This window comes from Zootoca vivipara, chromosome 16 (genome assembly GCF_963506605.1).
Source record: "Zootoca vivipara chromosome 16, rZooViv1.1, whole genome shotgun sequence".
NCBI lineage: Eukaryota > Metazoa > Chordata > Lepidosauria > Squamata > Lacertidae > Zootoca > Zootoca vivipara.
In genome coordinates this window covers 7,318,571-7,335,950 of record NC_083291.1, presented here as the reverse complement: position 1 = coordinate 7,335,950, position 17,380 = coordinate 7,318,571, and the positions used below count along the sequence as shown (strand labels likewise).

Here is a 17,380-nt window from a genome sequence, read left to right as displayed (position 1 = left end):
GAAGAAGCCAGGGAGTCTTCCCCTCCTGCTTGTGACCATTGCCCTCCTGCCCTGACCATTGTCTCCTAGATCCTGCAGAGATATGAAGAGCAAAGAGAGACAAGGCAGATAATAAGTTTCAGGTGGCTTGGGAAGGACCTGGGGGAGGAGGAGACTTACCGGTAGGTAGCTGTGGAAAGACCTTCAGCCCTCAAAACTGCCTCATTGAGCAAAATCTGCTGGGAAGAGTGCTGTGCTCGCTAGGCATGAGCTGCTTTGATTCTTTGAATAGAGTCAACTTCACCCACACCTTGCGAGTTATTCCTGACAAGCTTGTGTCTCCTGCCTTGACATCCGGCATGCAGAAATTTAATGAGTGAATCTTTTCCCAGCATGTAAATGTAGTGATGGGAATCATTTCATGGCAAGCAGTGCTTCCAGAAGACTTGTTTTTTGAGCGTTCATCCTAATTGGTAGACAACTTTGTGTCAAAACAAGTGTTACACCACTCTCTCTAGAGCATTTCCCCATCAATATCTTTATCCCAATAAGTCTGGTATTTTGGGGGAGCAGATTCGTTGTGCAGGATTACCCATCCCAACCAACTGTAATTGTGAGACCTGATATTGCTGGGAAGTGATTGAATCCCACCCAAACATAGGGGCAGTTTTGAATAAGGTTACCAGATGTCCCCGTTTCCCAGGGACAGTCCCCGGAATTACAAATCAGTCCCCATACAAAATCCATTGAAGTTTAAAAGTGTCCCTGGATTCATTGAAAAAAATCTGTTAACCTTAGTTTTGAAGTGTCTGCAGTTTCTGCCTGCAGCGAAGTTTCTAAAGGTTAAAGACTTCTGTCAGTCATTACATGGGCATCTAACACTCAGCTCCACTCAGATCCACTCAGCTCTGCTCCAAAGGGCTTGTCTGCTAAAAGTTTGCAGAGAAAGAAAGAGAGATTGTCAAACCTCAAAAGGACACAGGACTCCTTCTGATAGCACTTGCAGACCTGATTATAGGAATAGGAATAATTTATTGGCCAAATACCAAGGATAATTTTGCTTCGCCTACATTGCAATGTAAAAAATGTACCTCATACAAACACTATTCCGCTCACAATACAATACAACACAATAGTACAGCAAAGGAACCCCACCCCACAACTGACCTCCCCTTCCACTACCCAACTACGAGTTTAACAGTTTGATGGCACAAGGAAAAAACCTGTTCCTGTGCCTAGCTGTTTTTTGTGTTTAGAGTCCTGTAGCGATGTCCAGATGGAAGTAAATCAAATAGATGATGACCAGGATGCAAAGGGTCCGCAACAATTCCCTCTGCTCTCTTCCTAGCTCAGACAGCATAAAGTGTCTCTCTTGAGGGCAAACTAACACCAATTGCCCTTTCTGCAGTTCTTACTGCTCGTTGGAGCCTTTTCTTATCCAGCTTGGAGGCTGTGTCATAACAGGCAGTAATAGAATTAGAGAACAGTTTCAATAATACCTCTGTAAAATTGGATCAACAATTCTTGGGGCAATTTAAATTGTCTTAGTTGTCGCAAGAAATACAACCTCTGGTGGGCCTTTTTAATAATACTATTGATGTTGCCTGACCAATTTAAGTTATGAGAAATTATAGAGCCCAGAAACTTAAAGGACTCTACTACTACAACCATGTTACCAAGGATGGAAAGTGGCGACAAGATGGAAGAGTTGAGCACTCACACAGATTTCGTCCGCAAAAAGTTTGCAGGGAAGTTGGACTCCGTTGACTATTTTTTTTAGCATTGATTCTGATTTGTTTGTTGAGAGGTGATGCAAAGTTGCACTTGAACATGTGGGGATAACATTTGCTTGAAACAATTTTCCATCATTTTTCTTATCACAAAAAGTCCCATTTTGGGGTGGAAATGGGTTTGTCATGCAAGAGTAACAGATCAACTTTAATTGCTCAACCCAAATCTGTTGTTAGATGATCAAATTCTGTCCCAAAATTGCAACAGTCTGTAAGAAGCAATTGTGTGTGGTTTTAAAATCTCTCCCTCTCCCTCTCCCTCCCTCTCTCCCTCTCTCTCACACACACAAATGTACAAATTTCAAAAAAGAACACACAATTGCCTTTAAAAAAACATGCCTTTTACATGTGTCTTGAGGTAATTTACAATTATTGTATACCATAAAAACAGAGTGAGGTGAGAGGATATTGGAGCATTTGGGGAGGCGGGTGAAGGCCGGCAGAGATAATTGTTTTGATGAAAGGGAGAATGGATGAGCTAATGGTTAGAATGGATGAGCTAATGGTTAGAATGGATGAGAGAGACACAAAGTTGCATAACTCGGATGACTTCATTACATCGCTGGTCAGAAACATCAAATCTGCAGCTAACATTGCATTAACAGTCATACGCTGTCTGGCTACTCCAAGGCGAGATGGCAGAACTTGCGTCTCACACATAATTTCCTCTCTTTGGCTTTAATTGGACTACTCATTCTGGATGAACTGGTTTGTGGACGACAGCCAGGATGACAACTGCTTTGAGCTTCTTGCCTCTAGAGATCTCATTCCACAAAGGCCTTAATAGTAGTAGTAGTAGTAGTAGTAGTAGTAATAATAATAATAATAATAATACTGTAATAATAATATCAAAAGGGGGTATTGGGAAGCACTAAGCTAAAATAAGTAAGTGGAAAGAAAACTACCAGCTACCAAACAAAAACAAAAATGACAGCAAATAAATCTTTTACTTGGGATGTTGTGCTGCAATGTATGGGAAAGTTATCATTTGGGAATCTTTGCCTCAATTCCCTCCCCCTTTCTTGCAGTTGGTGGAGAGAGAAGAGAAACTTAAACCTTTGCGATCCTAAAAACACAGATTTTCAAAGGATTAAGAGAGAGCTACAGTATAAGAAGACCCCACTGGCCTAGCTAGTGGAGCATTTTCTCTTGAGTGGCCAGCCTGATGGCTAGAGGAAGGACATGAGCGCAAGGGCAGAGGCTGGGTGGCCACCTGCCTTGCATGATCTCGTTGAGATTCCCGCACTGCAGGGGGTTGGACTAGATGACCCCGGGGGTGCCCACGATTCTTCGGTTCCTCAGTCTTTCCGATCCTTTTGGTAAGTCCTTTCTCTGCGCAGAGAAGACTGGGAGACTGGCAGAGAGCGAGAGAAAAGGGTTTTTTTTGGTGGGGTTGTGGTTTGTTGGTTTTTTTGCTCTTTCAAGGCAAACGGAAGGGAAGCACGACGTGGAGGGCGGAGAGCGCCGCCATCTCCGCGGCCCTCCTCTTCCGACGAGCGAGGCCGGCCTCCGGGGCGGGAGCAGCGGCAGGAGCCGCCCACCCGGCGGGGGAAGGAAAGGCGTCGCTGGCTGGGCAGCCGGAGGAGCCTCGGGGAGCGAGCCGGAGGAGGAGCGCGCTTGGCTGGGCGATGGCGGCGCGGCGGGCGCTGCTGCTGCGCGCCTTGATCATGGGCCCGCCGGGCTCCGGCAAAGGCACCGTGTCGGCGCGCATCGTGCAGCACTTCGCGCTCAAGCATCTCTCCAGCGGAGACATCCTGCGCGACAACATGAACCGCAAGAGCGGTAGGGAAGGAGGAGGCATCGCTTGGGCAAATCATAGGTGCCAAGTCCCCGGGGCCCTGGGTGCCCCAGCACCCACGAAATCCCCCACGAAGGGGACGGGAACACCTGCGCATTTCGGTGCCAGGGCCATGCACGTTGCAGGGAACCCACGACCTCAGGCTCCCACGGTCCCGGGTACCCACGGTCGCGGGGCCAAGCTGGCACAACCTCGCGCCTTTTCCCAGGGACTCCTGACCTCGGGCATCCAGGGGCTGTTGTAAAATTAGGAGTGAATGTTCCCCAAAGCAAGGAAGGCTCCTCCAACGTCAAATGTGTCGCTTGCAAACAGACCCCCCACCCCCGCGCTGCCTTTTTGCCCCCTGGCAATATTGCTGGGATGCACCTTTGCAAACTCCGTGAGGAAGAGAAAAGGAATCTCTCTCTCTCTCTCTCTCTCTCTCTCTCTCTCTCTCTCCTTCCCCTCTTTCTTTTTTCTTTTTTGGCTGCGTTTTTCCTCCTTCTGGCAGGCAGAAATTCAGCAGCTGGGGAGGATTTCCTTTCAATGTTGTTGTTGTGTTGTTGGGGTGCTTGCCCTTACTGAGAGCTTCCGTTTGTAATGGATTGCTTTGAAGCCATTTCTGCGCCAGGTAACAGTCATTTTAGCCCACCCATCCCCCTCCACCCCACCTGTCCTTCATTTTGCCAGACCTGTCCCGTATATTTTGCCCAACCCCAAAGGTCTGTCCTACCAGCAGCTATGGTAGGAAGAGGGGAGAGAGAAGTGCATTGCAGGGGGTTGGACTAGATGACCCTCGGGTTCCCTTCCAACTCTGCAACTCTATGATTCCGGGTTTGTTGGTTTCGGTGGCTGTGCTCGGGTCTTTTGACTCATGGGTGCACAAGCACCACTGTGGAGCAAAAAGACACATAGGCAACCTTGTGGCACAGGTGGAAAAATTGAATTGCTTTCCTCTGGGGCCCCAGGGCTTTGCCATAGTGTGGTCTCCTGCCTCCTTGAAAACTGCTTGCTTGACCCAATAGGCAGTGCCGGATTTACATATGAACTAAACAAGCTATAGCTCTCTTTTTTGTTGTGTCGTGTTCGACTCTCCATGACCCCATGACCCAGAGCATGCCTTGGAAACTCTCACTTTCTTCTCGAAGCTTTTCCTTTTTTTATGCCCATGGAGTTTTCTTGGCAAAATACTGGAGTGGTTTGCCAGTTCCTTCCCCAGGTGGATCACATTTAGTCTAAACACTCGGCTATGACCTGTCCATCTTGGGTGGCCCTGCATGGCATAGCTCATAGTTTCTTGGAGTTATTCAAGCCCCTTCATCATGACAAGGCAGTGATCCATGAAGGGGCCCACTCTCTTTTGGGGGGAAATCCTAGATGTAGATTTCCAAAATATAAGATAGAAAACAAATAAAACCTGCGTACAGCAACAGTGTTTTGTGTTGTGTAGGCTCCTATTTGTTAAGTGCAAATGGCTTTAGATACATATTAGGTCCATAAAGTATCATATACCGTGTTTCTCCTAAAATAAGACGGTCCTCAAAAATAAGCCATGTCAGGCTTTTCATTAGTATAATAAATATAAGACATCCCCCGAAAATAAGCCGGGGGTGGGAGCCGCTTCGGGGAGCGCAGCGCAGCGCGAAGAGCCTGGTGAGAGACAGCTGCGGCTGCAGGTGAAGCCCGGGATCTGCGTGGGCAACTGGGGACGAGCGCCCTGAGCGCTGCGGCGGTGGCGAAGAGGCGCCTGATCAGCTGAGAAGCGGGCTGATCGGGCACCTCTTCACTACCGCCGCAGCGCTCAGGGCGCTCGTCCCCAGTTGCCCACGCAGATCCCGGGCTTCACCTGCAGCCGCACCTGTCTCTCACCAGGCTCTTCGCACTGCGCTGTGCTCCCCGAAGCGGCTCCCGTGCAGCCGCCTCTTGCCGCGGGGACCGGCTCCCGCTCGAGCCCCGACCCAGCGGCGGCCCGGCGGGGAGGGAGGGAGGTGGCGGCGGCGGAAGAGGACAATGAGCGGCGGCCGGCGGAAGGAGGAGCCGACGTCGCATCTGCAGCAGCACCTGGTGGCCAGCGGCGGCGGCGGCAGTGGCGCCTTGAAGGGCTCGCTGTGGGGCAAAGCGCTGCGGAGGACAAGGTGACAATCCTTTCCTGTCAATTTCAGATTGCTCTTACGTTATTCTATAGGACTGAGCGGGACCCGGGAAGAGCGGCAGTGCGCGCCGCGCTGAGCCCCGACCCAGCAAAACTCTCTGAAAGCTTAATACCGGTAAAAAGTAAAGAAGCTTAAAAAAAAAAGACATCCCCTGAAAATAAGCCGTTGTGTGTTTTTTTGGCGGAAAAATAAATATAAGACGTGTCTTATTTTAGGAGAAACACGGTAGCATATATTCAAGGTAAAGGTAAAGGGACCCCTGACCATTAGGTCCAGTTGTGACCGACTCTGGGGTTGCGTTATTGGCCGAGGGAGCCGGCATACAGCTTCCAGGTCATGTGGCCAGCATGACAAAGCCGCTTCTGGCGAACCAGAGCAGCACACAGAAATGCCATTTACCTTCCCGCTGGAGTGGTACCTATTTATCTACTTGCATTTACTTGCATTTTGACGTGCTTTCGACCTGCTAGGTTGGCAGGAGCAGGGACCGAGCAACGGGAGCTCACCTCATCGCAGGGATTCGAACCGCCGACCTTCTGATCGGCAAACCCTAGGCTCAGTGGTTTAACCCACAGTGCCACCCGCATCCCTTTCAACATAAAAAACAGTGAAAACTTGTTGTTGACGAAGGACAGCTGGACATATAAAGGTCCCCATTACCTTCAGTAGCTTAGGGCCTCATCAAACCTAAATCCGGCCCTGCCAATAGGTGAAAGTTAAAACTGTGCCGGGCGTGGGGTGTACACGAAACGACAGCGTTCTCTTTAGAGTGTCACTTTCTAACCTTTTGGACTCCCCCTGTGGGGCACCCTTGCCCCACTGGGTTCAGCACCCTTGCCCCACCTTCTGATCAGCACCTTCTGATCAGTGGTTTAACCCACAGTGCCACCTGGGTCCCTATAAAATATGTACCAGGTCTTTTTTTCTGCATATAAGTTGGATTTTTTTGCTAAAACAATTAGTCAAAAATTGGGGGTCGTTATATACATGGACGGTGATTGTATAAGCTCCTGCTCTTGTGGCAACCCAAACTTAGTGGCACCCACCTGTGGAACGCCCTCCCATCAGAAGACATCTTAAGGCAGCCCTGTTTAGGGAAGTTTTTAATGACTGATGTTTTATTGTATTTTAAATATGTTGTTAGAAGCTGCCAAGAGTGGCTGGGGAAATCCAGCCAGATGAGCAGCGTATAATTATATTATATTATATTATATTATATTATATTATATTATATTATAATTTATATTATATTTATTTAAGCTCAAAAAGCTCAACAGTTTTGGCCAACTTTGTTTCCAAAAAAGCTCAATAACTTTGGGTGACCTACCCCCAGAAAGATCAAAGTTGTTCTGTTTGATGTTTAAAAAATTGATTTCTTAATTTGGGGTTCAAAAATATAGGGGTTGTCTTACACATGGGGGCATCTTACATGCAGAAAAATACGGTAATGCTTGTTCTGCCAAGGCAGGAGTTCTTCTTGTTAAATATCTTGTGAAAATGGAAGTGGAACATTGCTGCAGAGCTACTGCTAGCTTTGTGATTATCTTTTGTTTTTAAAATGCATTGATTTAAAGTTGCTTCTATGTTGTAATCTGCTTTGAGGACCAGGTGGCAGGGAAAAAAAAGAGAGTACAGTATATAAATCTAACCCAGCATTCAATTTTCAACAAAAGCTGGTTGAAAGCTTCTTAGAAGCTCCTCAGCAGAGCATGGAAACAGCAGTCCTGGTTGTTGTAAGTGTGGGGCATTCAGAAGTGTGCTGATTCTGGGATTCCATTTATCTTTTTTGGCTCCTAAGTGTTGCTATACCTGTCTTCTATTATTATAGTGCTGAAGTTTAGCGCCTCAGCCCTTGCTTCCCCCCCCCCCCCGCAGGACCAATTGCAGTCATCATCAGTCGTTAACAACCATCTACAGGTTTACCACTCCCATCAGCCCATCACCCATTCCCACCCCCCACCACCCTCTGTATATACATAAGGGTCTGACTCTTCTGTTTCAAGTGTATCTGAAGAAGTGTGCATGCACACGAAAGCTCATACCAAAATAAAAACTTAGTTGGTCTTTAAGGTGCTACTGAAGGAATTTTTTTATTCTATTATTATAGTGCTGAAGTTTAAGCCCCCCACTCTAGTATGTCAGGTTTCAGGACTTGAACCTGTCTCTCCAGTAACTATTTTGAAAGCACACTGGTTAGCTAGTTGCTGTGTTTCTGAGGTGCTGAGGCAGTTTATAATCTACTTTAGAAAGACCAGGGTTTTGTGCAGCATGGAAAATAAGCCTGAGATGGTTTTTTAATTGCACTGTGTGTTATTTTCCCTTTCTGTACTAAGGGTGAAGCAGCACCTTTTTTAAAATATATTTTTATTTGTATTATTATTAGTAGTAGTATTACCATTCAAAACATGTACGCAATGCAACAAAGAAACAATAATTAACAAAACAGAGAAGAAAAGTGACTGTTCGTGAAATATAAATGTTATTGCGATCGTTTCAGTCTTGCAATGTAGATATATACAGTACAAAAAGTTCCGTGCCCTGTGGATGTATACAAGCCCCAGATTTTACTGCCTTATCCCTTTCATACTCTTGAGTGTCTGCTGGATACAAAAATGGCAATCATTGATCTATTAGCGCTTTGTGATTTGCGCTTAAAGCGGTGCTCGTTGGCTTGCTTTGCATGTAGCACTGAGCCAAACAAGCATGACTGGTGTCTACGGTTACAAATGTCTGATGCCTGCCCTTCTCTCTGCCAAGTGGTAGCAAAAAGTCCTTGGGGTCTCAGGCACCCAAACAGGGTCTGTACCCCTTTGGAGAATAGAAGAAACGGTGGAGACTGTGCTGCTTTAAGAAATATGGTTTATTCACCTATTTACACCTTCCGTTTCCTCGTGCTGCCAGGAGCTAAGCCATGGTTTGGCTTTGTGTTGCATCCCAAAGCAAGCTCGTGGTTTGTCTTGCTGCAAACAAACAAACAAAGAGGGCTGCTCTTGGCTTACTGCTCATGGTCTTGTTTGCAGGAAACAAAGCATGAGCCCAGATTCAGACATAACACCAACCTCATTTGCAGCAAGCCTTGGTTGGGCGTAATCCTGCATGCGAACTCTCGCCCTTTCCCTCTGCTCTTGCTAGTTCAAATCTCATGTGGTGCTGAATAGCAGGTGTGATGGATCCCCCACCTCACTGCTTTAACCTCAGAGGCTCTCCCTGTGCTTCTCCACAAACAGGAGAAAAAAACCTCCAGAGTCCAAATTGGACTTGTCTCCAGAGTACCTCAGGCTCTGCATTCGAAACCTATGGCCACCAGTGGGGTCTCCCTCCCTGGGATCCCTACTGCTACAGTGTGCCTCTCCCTTAGGCAACTATGTGGCTCCTTCGGCTTCGCTAACCAGCCCTTTGTATGACAGGAGAAACAGCAAACAGTTTCCTCTTCCCCAGGAAAGCTTTGTTCTCCCCTCTTTGTCACACCTCTGAAGGTACCGAGACACTGCCGAGTCAGTGAACATTTAAGCACATTTAACTTTATTATTTAACTTATAAACATGAGTTTCTTTGGTTCTTAAAAGCACATATCTTCTTTTTTTATTTAACACAGTTTTCTTCATACAGCTCCTGCATCCCTCTTTAACACTCTACCCTCTACCAACTCCCTAACTCCCAACTGTCAATCCCCAACTCCCAACTGCCATTTAGAATGCCCCCCCAAGCTCCGCCTCTCAGGGAACACTTGTCTAGAATGGGAGTGAGGGATTAACCCATGATGAACCAGAATCATCATCAGGCACCATTCCGCCACAGCAGGCATCTAGCCCTGTTCAAATAAATGTTGCCACCCTTCTTCGCAAGTTCATGCAAGTTAAACATTCACTTGTATTGACACTCGGAAGGCCAACATGCCTGACTATGCTGATTGATATCCCTTCCCGGTGTGCCCAGTAATTTTATAGGCAATTCCCCTAGGAGTTTACAACTGAAGTGGGGTAAAGTTAAACCCGCACCATGGATGGAGGGGGAAGGCAAGGCAGATATGACACACAGTTTGCCGAACGCTGGTTGCAGAAACTAGGTTGAAAGTGTTGAGACTGTTGGGCTCAATGGTGGGCTTGAAGAGTTTGGGAGATGGGAGATTTTGTTGAGAAAACCTGAGCAGATATTCCTCAAAATTTCTCCCATGTCACCTTTTCCTTTAATTTGGTTTTAAAAATATCAACCATGCTACTTTGACTCAACGACGTCTGGCATGGAAGACGGGAAAGATGAAGAATTAATTAGGACTACTGTAATTATTTTGAAAACCGTGTGTATAATGTTTGCAAGAGGTTTGTTGAGCTTGTACTTACTCACCTCCTGGCTGACTCTCTAGAAGTGACTTCTCTTCCCTGATATTTCTCTACAAGTGCTTCAAATGAGAAGCAGAAAACTCAGAAACAACTTTGGGCAAGTTGTGTTGTCCCACGTAGTGTTCCAATGACTTTTGTTGTTGTTGTTTACTTCCATAGAAATTGGTATCCTTGCGAAGTCCTATATTGATCAAGGCCAGCTGATTCCTGATGACATTATCACGCGGCTGATGCTCAGTGAACTGAAAAACCTGGAGCGAAACAGTGTGTTGTTGGATGGTGAGAATTGGACAGTAGCATCTCTGGCAGGGCTGTGGAAAGTGCTCTCCCGCCCATCCTTGCGTGGATGGAAACTATGAAGTGGAGAGGAATTCTGGAACGTTTGGGGCAGACATAAGGGCTGCGGCTCAGTGGTAAAACCTCTGGTTTGCAGTCAGAAGGTCTCTGGTTGAATCCTCAGCATCTCCTGGTAGGGCTGGGTGATATCAATATATCGACCCAAACCGATGCTCGGCCCTCCAGATGTTTTGGAACTACAACTCCCATCATCTCTAGCTAACAGGACCAGTGGTCAGGGATGATGGGAATTGTAGTCCCAAAACATCTGGAGGGCCGGGTTTGCCTAGGCCTGCAGTAGACAGCAGCTTCCTATGTTCCTGATTCTTGTGGGATGTGATACATAAGTAGTAGTCAAGTACAACATTCCTGGGGAAATGTTTGGTCCCGCCAGTCAAAAACTTCCTGTTTCCTCCTGGCTGGGACATACTTCCTTTTGCATGTGACTAGAGGTGGGCGTGACCTTACCTGTCCAGGTAACAGAAGGACAAATCATGCAGCACACTCCCTCTCTTTGACTTCCTCTGTCGTTGGAGCTGCTTTTTGCTAGAAATGCTCTGTTGGCTCTCAGTCATATGGGATAGACCCACATGTTTATACTTTGTAACTAAGTCTGCCTTCAGGGATCCAACTGTGAACTGATGATGTGAGTAAACTTCTTTTATATACTTTACACAAGAATGTGGCGTGTTTATTCTTTTAAGAGGGATATAAGGGAACTTACCAGGAACCTAATACTAAGAGGTTTAAACAAGCCTGCAACCAGCTATCTGCTGTGCGTTTAAAAGGGGAATGTAAAACTCTGCTAAGTAAAGGAACTTGCTAGCGCAAGTTAGGAAGGATATTAATAAACAATATATCCTCTCCTGCCTCCCTGAACATCCCCACAATTCTCAGACTTGAGCGGGAGTGATTGCACAGCTGTTTCAGAAAGGCACCTGAGATTTCTACAAGGACGTTTTATTCCTTTGTCACAGGTTTCCCTAGGACTGTTCCACAGGCCGAAGCTCTGGATAAAGTGTGTCCAATAGATACGGTGATTGACTTGGATGTGCCTTTTGAGACGATCCGGCAACGACTCACTGCCCGCTGGATCCATCCTGCCAGCGGCAGGGTCTACAACCTTGAATTCAACCCTCCCAAAGTCCCTGTGAGTGATGTTCGTTTCTAGTCCAGCACTGTAGAGACAAATATCCCCCCCCAACCTCTTTTTTCTGTGTGCCATTCAAGCAATGGACTAAACGCTTGGGTTGCCCTGTATCTTCTTGCAAATGCACTAATAATCTCCACTGTTCCTTATGGTTATGATTGTGCCACAAGCAGCAGTAGATCTAAAATAATTCTTACTAGTTGGGAATGCTTGAAACTGCCAGCGCTCCTGCTGGGGGTTATTAACTGCAGGTGGGAGAATCTCTCAGCATATTTGTGATCTGTACTATTTGGGAAAACAGAGTGATAACTAGCTGATTACTAAATATTGTTGATGCTGCAGGTAAGTAAGTGCCTTTGTCAGTCTGCTATAAAACAGATGACCTGGTACAACCCTGCATGGGTTCTACTGGTTAATATAAACCAACTATATGTATGTTTGTTCTCCGAAGCTCAGTGCTTATTGGGATATTGCTTAATGGTAAACTAACATGTTCTGTTCGAGAAAAGGAGACTGATGGCACTTAAATAGTCACGCCTTCTCCAAAGAACCCTGGGAACAGGAGTTGTTATGGGTGCTGAGAAGAAGAAGAGTTTGGATTTGATATCCCGCTTTATCACTACCCGAAGGAGTCTCAAAGCGGCTAACATTCTCCTTTCCCTTCTTACCCCACAACAAACACTCTGTGAGGTGAGTGGGGCTGAGAGACTTCAGAGAAGTGTGACTAGCCCAAGGTCACCCAGCAACTGCATGTGGAGGAGGAACATGTTTTAATATGTGGTGGACTTGCAAAAAAGATAAGGGCTATTGGGCAATGATATATAACGAGATGGAAAAGATGTTTAAGTTGATGATTCCCAAGAAACCTGAAGCTTTTTTTAATAGGAATTATAGATAATGATGTTCCAAAGGAGCTGGTTAACTTATTTATGCATATAATGACAGCAGCACAAATATTGTATGCCCAAAGGTGGAAAAAAGGGAGATGTTCCAATGATGGGGTACGCAGAACTGGCAAGATTAACACAAAGATTAGAGACCAACATGATGAAAAATTCCTTGAGGACTGGAGACCTTTTATTGAGTATTGAAAGAACTACTATAGAAAGATGAAAACATGAGATATGAGTAACAGCATGAATTATTAAGATAAATAGGTTAAACTGAATGTATTGAATAGTACAGTGGAACCTTGGTTTATGAACAGCTCGGTTTACGAATTTTCGGTTTATGAACGCCGTGGACCCATCTGGAGCGGATTAATTCACTTTCCATTACTTTCAATGGGAAAGTTCACTTCAGTTTATGAACGCTTCAGTTTATGAACAGACTTCCGGAACCAATTACACCCATGCTTCGGGTTAGTACGCTTCAGGTTGAGTACTCCACGGACCCATCTGGAACGGATTAATCCACTTTCCATTACTTTCAATGGGAAAGTTCGCTTCAGTTTATGAACGCTTCAGTTTAAGTACTCCGCGGACCGTCTGGAACAGATTAATCCACTTTCCATTACTTTCAATGGGAAAGTTCGCTTCAGTTTATGAACGCTTCAGTTTATGAACAGACTTCTGGAACAAATTGTGTTCATAAACCGAGGTACCACTCTATAGGCAAAATATTTTGTTTGTTGATGGTATTGCTTTCTGGAATGAGATCAGTGTCCAGACTTGGGCTAGTGTGACTAGCCCAAGGTCACCCAGCAGCTGCATGTGGAGGAGCAGAGACACGAACCCGGTTCACCAGATTACGAGTCTACCGCTCTTAACCACTACGCCACACTGGCTGAGCGCTGTTAGGAAACCCCCTGTTCCCCTCACAGAGATAGAGTTCCCAGAGTGGCTTAACAATCCATCTCTCTTCCCAGGAACTCTTGAAATTGTAGCCCTGTGAGGGGAACAGAGGTCTCCTAAGAACTTTCAGCTCTCTTAGGCAAATGACAGTTCCCAGCATTCTTTCCCTAAATGGCTTCGTCCCAGTGTACCTGAAGAAGCGTCTCCACCCCCAGTGTTCAGCTCGGACATTGAGGTCCAGCTCCGAGGTCCTTCTGGCAGTTCCCTCCCTGCGAGAAGTGAGGTTACAGGGAACCAGGCAGAGGGCCTTCTTGGTAGTGGTGCCCACCCTGTGGAACGCCCTCACATCAGAGGTCAAGGAAATAAACAACTATCTGACTTTTAGAAGACATCTGAAGGCAACCCTGTTGAGGGAAGTTTTTAATGACTGATGTTTTAATGTAATTTTAATATTTTGTTGAAGGCCACCTAGAGTGGCTGGGGAAACCCAGCCAGATGGGCGGGGTATAAATAATAAATTATTATTATTAACTTTGGGGGAAGCCATGACTGCTCAACACGGCGTAATTGTGTGCAGGTGTGTTTAGAGTGAAATAGCATTGCGCCTGAGAGTTCTCCTTTCCCATAACCAGGGTTGTGATGATATTACTGGAGAGCCTCTTGTCCAACGGGATGACGACAAACCAGAAACGGTTATGAAGAGGCTGAAATCTTACGAAACTGAAACCAAACCTGTCTTGGAGTATTATCGGTAAGCTCCTTATTTCATTAGGCATCTTCTCTCTCTCTCTCTGTTTCCCCTACGGTTTGGTACTCGTGGTCCATGTTGTTCACTCCTCCAGGGTCAGCTTATGATGCTTCTAGCTGCTGAGAGTCCTCCTAGCTCCTGAGCAGGATCAGCAAGAAACACATGCTGATTTCTACAAGTCATAGCATAGAACTCTGATTTCCTTAGTTTGTTTCTTCCTCTTCAGATCTTAGATTGGAAAGGAGAGGGAGTCCTTCTGCAGCCCTATCAAGACCTCTGAGACTTGTGGCAAAATTAACATATAAACTACGTGAGAAGGACAATCGTGAGTTTAAGGAAGAATGGGAACTTTTTACAAACTACTTTAAAAGAAGTAGCGCGGTGGCCATTTTGGAACTGGGCGGAGCATGCTCAGAAGCGACTTTTGATGCTGCTTTGCCCAGTTCCAAAATGGCTGCAGCGTGACTTCTGGTGCGGCGGCCATTTTGGAACAGGGCAGAGCAGCATCAAAAGTCGCTTCTGAGCATTCTCCGCCCAGTTCCAAAATGGCGGCAGCGCTACTTCCGGTCTGCTACTTCCGGTCCAGTCCCTTATTTCTCAGGCCGGAACTTGGCAGGTATGATGGGAAGGCTTCCTCCATTTGCCTCCCTTACTGCAGAGGAATATTTGAGGTCATTGGGAGAGTCAAAATGGCTACAGGACTGCTCTCCTGTACTATACATGGTTTATATATTTAGATACGTGTGCATTTATGAATATTTATACTATATTTGAAACCTTAGAATAACACTGGACAAACATGACTCATGTACCTCTTTTCTCTTCTGTAGCCGGAAAGGCGTGTTGGAATCTTTCTCGGGAACAGAGACCAACAAGATATGGCCCCATGTTCATCGTTTCCTTCAAACCAAGCTGCCTGATATCAGCCAGAAGGAAGCGTGTACCTACAGATGAAGGAAGATCCATTACTGTACTGACATGATAGAAGCTGGTGGCCTTTGGCTAAGCTTCCAGAAATATATTGTATAATCAACAGTAGACTCATGGAGACCTGGTTGTTGTTACAAATAGAATGTGCCCGCAATGACAAATAGCCGACTTGAAATCTCAAGAAATGTCCACGTTTGTAAATCTAGTATTTTATTTTATTTTATTTTTGTCCCCTGGTATGTTGATTTTAAAAGTGCTAATTTTGTATTAGATGGACCTGCATTTTGTAAAAGTAATTTAATATTAAATTGATTTTTAACAAAATACAGCCGAAGGATCTCACGGTTTGTCAAAAGGAGGGTTCTGATCTGAAAAATGAAGGATGCTGTTTTTACCCAATGTGTACACGCATGTGATTTCCGTAAAAACATTAAGGCTGTCTGTTTTGGACTCTACCATAGTGATGGGGCATGTGGCTTTTGGGAAAGAGTAATCCTCTCGATGTCCTTTGGGAATTTCAGTACAAGCCACCTATATTCTTATTTATTATAAATTTCGTATGGCCACACAGCAGTAACTACAGGTGAAACTCGGGAAATTAGAATATCGTCGAAAAGTGCATTTATTTCAGTAACACAACTTAAAAGGTGAAACCAATATATGAGATAGATGCATCACATGCAAAGCAAGATATGTCAAGCCTTTATTTGTTGTAATTGTCATTATTTGTCGTTAGGTGGGTCAATTATAAGTGGAATGTAATTAATGAAATGTAATAGTGATGTGGGTTAAACGCAGGTGGCGCTGTGGGTTAAACCACAGAGCCTAGGGTTTGCTGATCAGAAGGTTGGTGGTTCGAATCCCCACGACGAAGTGAGCTCCCGTTCCTCGGTCCCAGGTCCTGCCCACCTAGCAGTTCAAAAGCACGTCAAAGTGCAAGTAGATAAATAAGTACCACTGCAGCGGAAAGGTAAACGGCGTTTCCATGTGCTGCTCTGGTTCGCCAGAAGCGGCTTTGTCATGCTGGCCACATGACCTGGAAGCTGTACGCTGGCCCCCTCGGCTAATAACGCGAGATGAGCGCCGCAACCCCAGAGTCGGTCACGATTGGACCTAATGGTCATGGGTCCCTTTACCTTTAATAGTAATGTCTATTTTTGTATTATTGTAACTATTTGTTTTATTACTGTGGCATTTCCAAAAGAAAGCCTTTGTAGTAATAATAATAATAATAATAATAATAATAATAATAATAATAATAATGTTGCATTACTGAAATAAATGCACTTTTCAAAGATATTCTAATTTTCCGAGTTTCACCTGTATTCTCTGGGTTGCTTACGAAGATAGTAAAAACACCATAGGCCCTAATTAAAGTCAATAAGCAATAAAATTGCAAAAAAAAACCCACCTTTCCTCCTAACAGATACAGCACCAACAGTTGACACCTTGTACTGAAAGCGCCCAACACCAAAGATTAGTTTTAATAGCCCAATTAAAAAGCATAGGTGACTAGGAAGGTCTTCATCTCGTGGCCAAAATACTGCAGAGAGGTTTGCCCGGCCACATCTCAGGGGGGGGGCTACTCCATAGCTAGAGAACCAGAACAAAGAAGCCAGTGCGACCGCAGAAGAGCTGGCATGGTCAAATAATGCTCAGCTCCAGTTAATATTCTTGCGTCCTTGTTTGGAAGCCGCTGCAGTTTCCATGTACTGTACGAGGTGTTGCTGTCTAAACAAGGCGTTGCCACAGGGCGGGTCATTATGGCCAAGCTATCTGCAGCCAGGTGTGGTTGCCACTGGCATTATCAGTCCAAGGTGTTCAACGGTCCAGGGGGAAAAAGGAATTCTTACAACTTCTTACTTCTTACTCAAAAGTCAGGACTGGACTTTGCTACTCTGAATCTAAATACTTTTCTCATTATAAAGGTAAAGGGTAAAGGCACCCCTGACCATTAGGTCCAGTCGTGACCGACTCTGGGGTTGCGGCGCTCACCTTGCATTATTGGCCGAGGGAGCCGGCGTACAGCTTCCAGGTCATGTGGCCAGCATGACAAAGCCGCTTCTGGCGAACCAGAGCAGCACATGGAAACGCCTTTTACCTTCCCGCTGTAGCGGTCCCTATTTATCTACTTGCTTTCGAACTGCTAGGTTGGCAGGAGCTGGGACAGAGCAATGGGAGCTCACCCCGTCGCAGGGATTCAAATCGCCAACCTTCTGATCAGCAAGCCCTAGGCTCTGTGGTTTAACCCACAGCGCCACCTGCGTCCCAATAACCCACAGCGCCACCTGCGTCTCATTATAAAAACCTTCTATAGTAAGGACTTAGCAGCATTGCTGCATCACCTTGCAATGTGACCATCAGTTGGGCAGAGTATAAATAAC

The 17,380-nt window shown here is 45.8% G+C and overlaps 1 protein-coding gene across 1 annotated transcript; it reads left to right on the top strand.

Moving 5' to 3' along the window:
• The first annotated feature begins 3,318 nt into the window (after positions 1-3,318).
• Positions 3,319-15,390, top strand: AK3 (adenylate kinase 3). The gene is made up of 5 exons (XM_060269245.1): positions 3,319-3,551; positions 10,199-10,318; positions 11,353-11,525; positions 13,951-14,069; positions 14,897-15,390. The coding sequence occupies exons 1-5, from the start codon at positions 3,398-3,400 to the stop codon at positions 15,018-15,020; spliced, it is 690 nt and encodes a 229-aa protein (XP_060125228.1). The 5' UTR covers positions 3,319-3,397; the 3' UTR covers positions 15,021-15,390.
• The last annotated feature ends 1,990 nt before the right edge of the window (positions 15,391-17,380 follow it).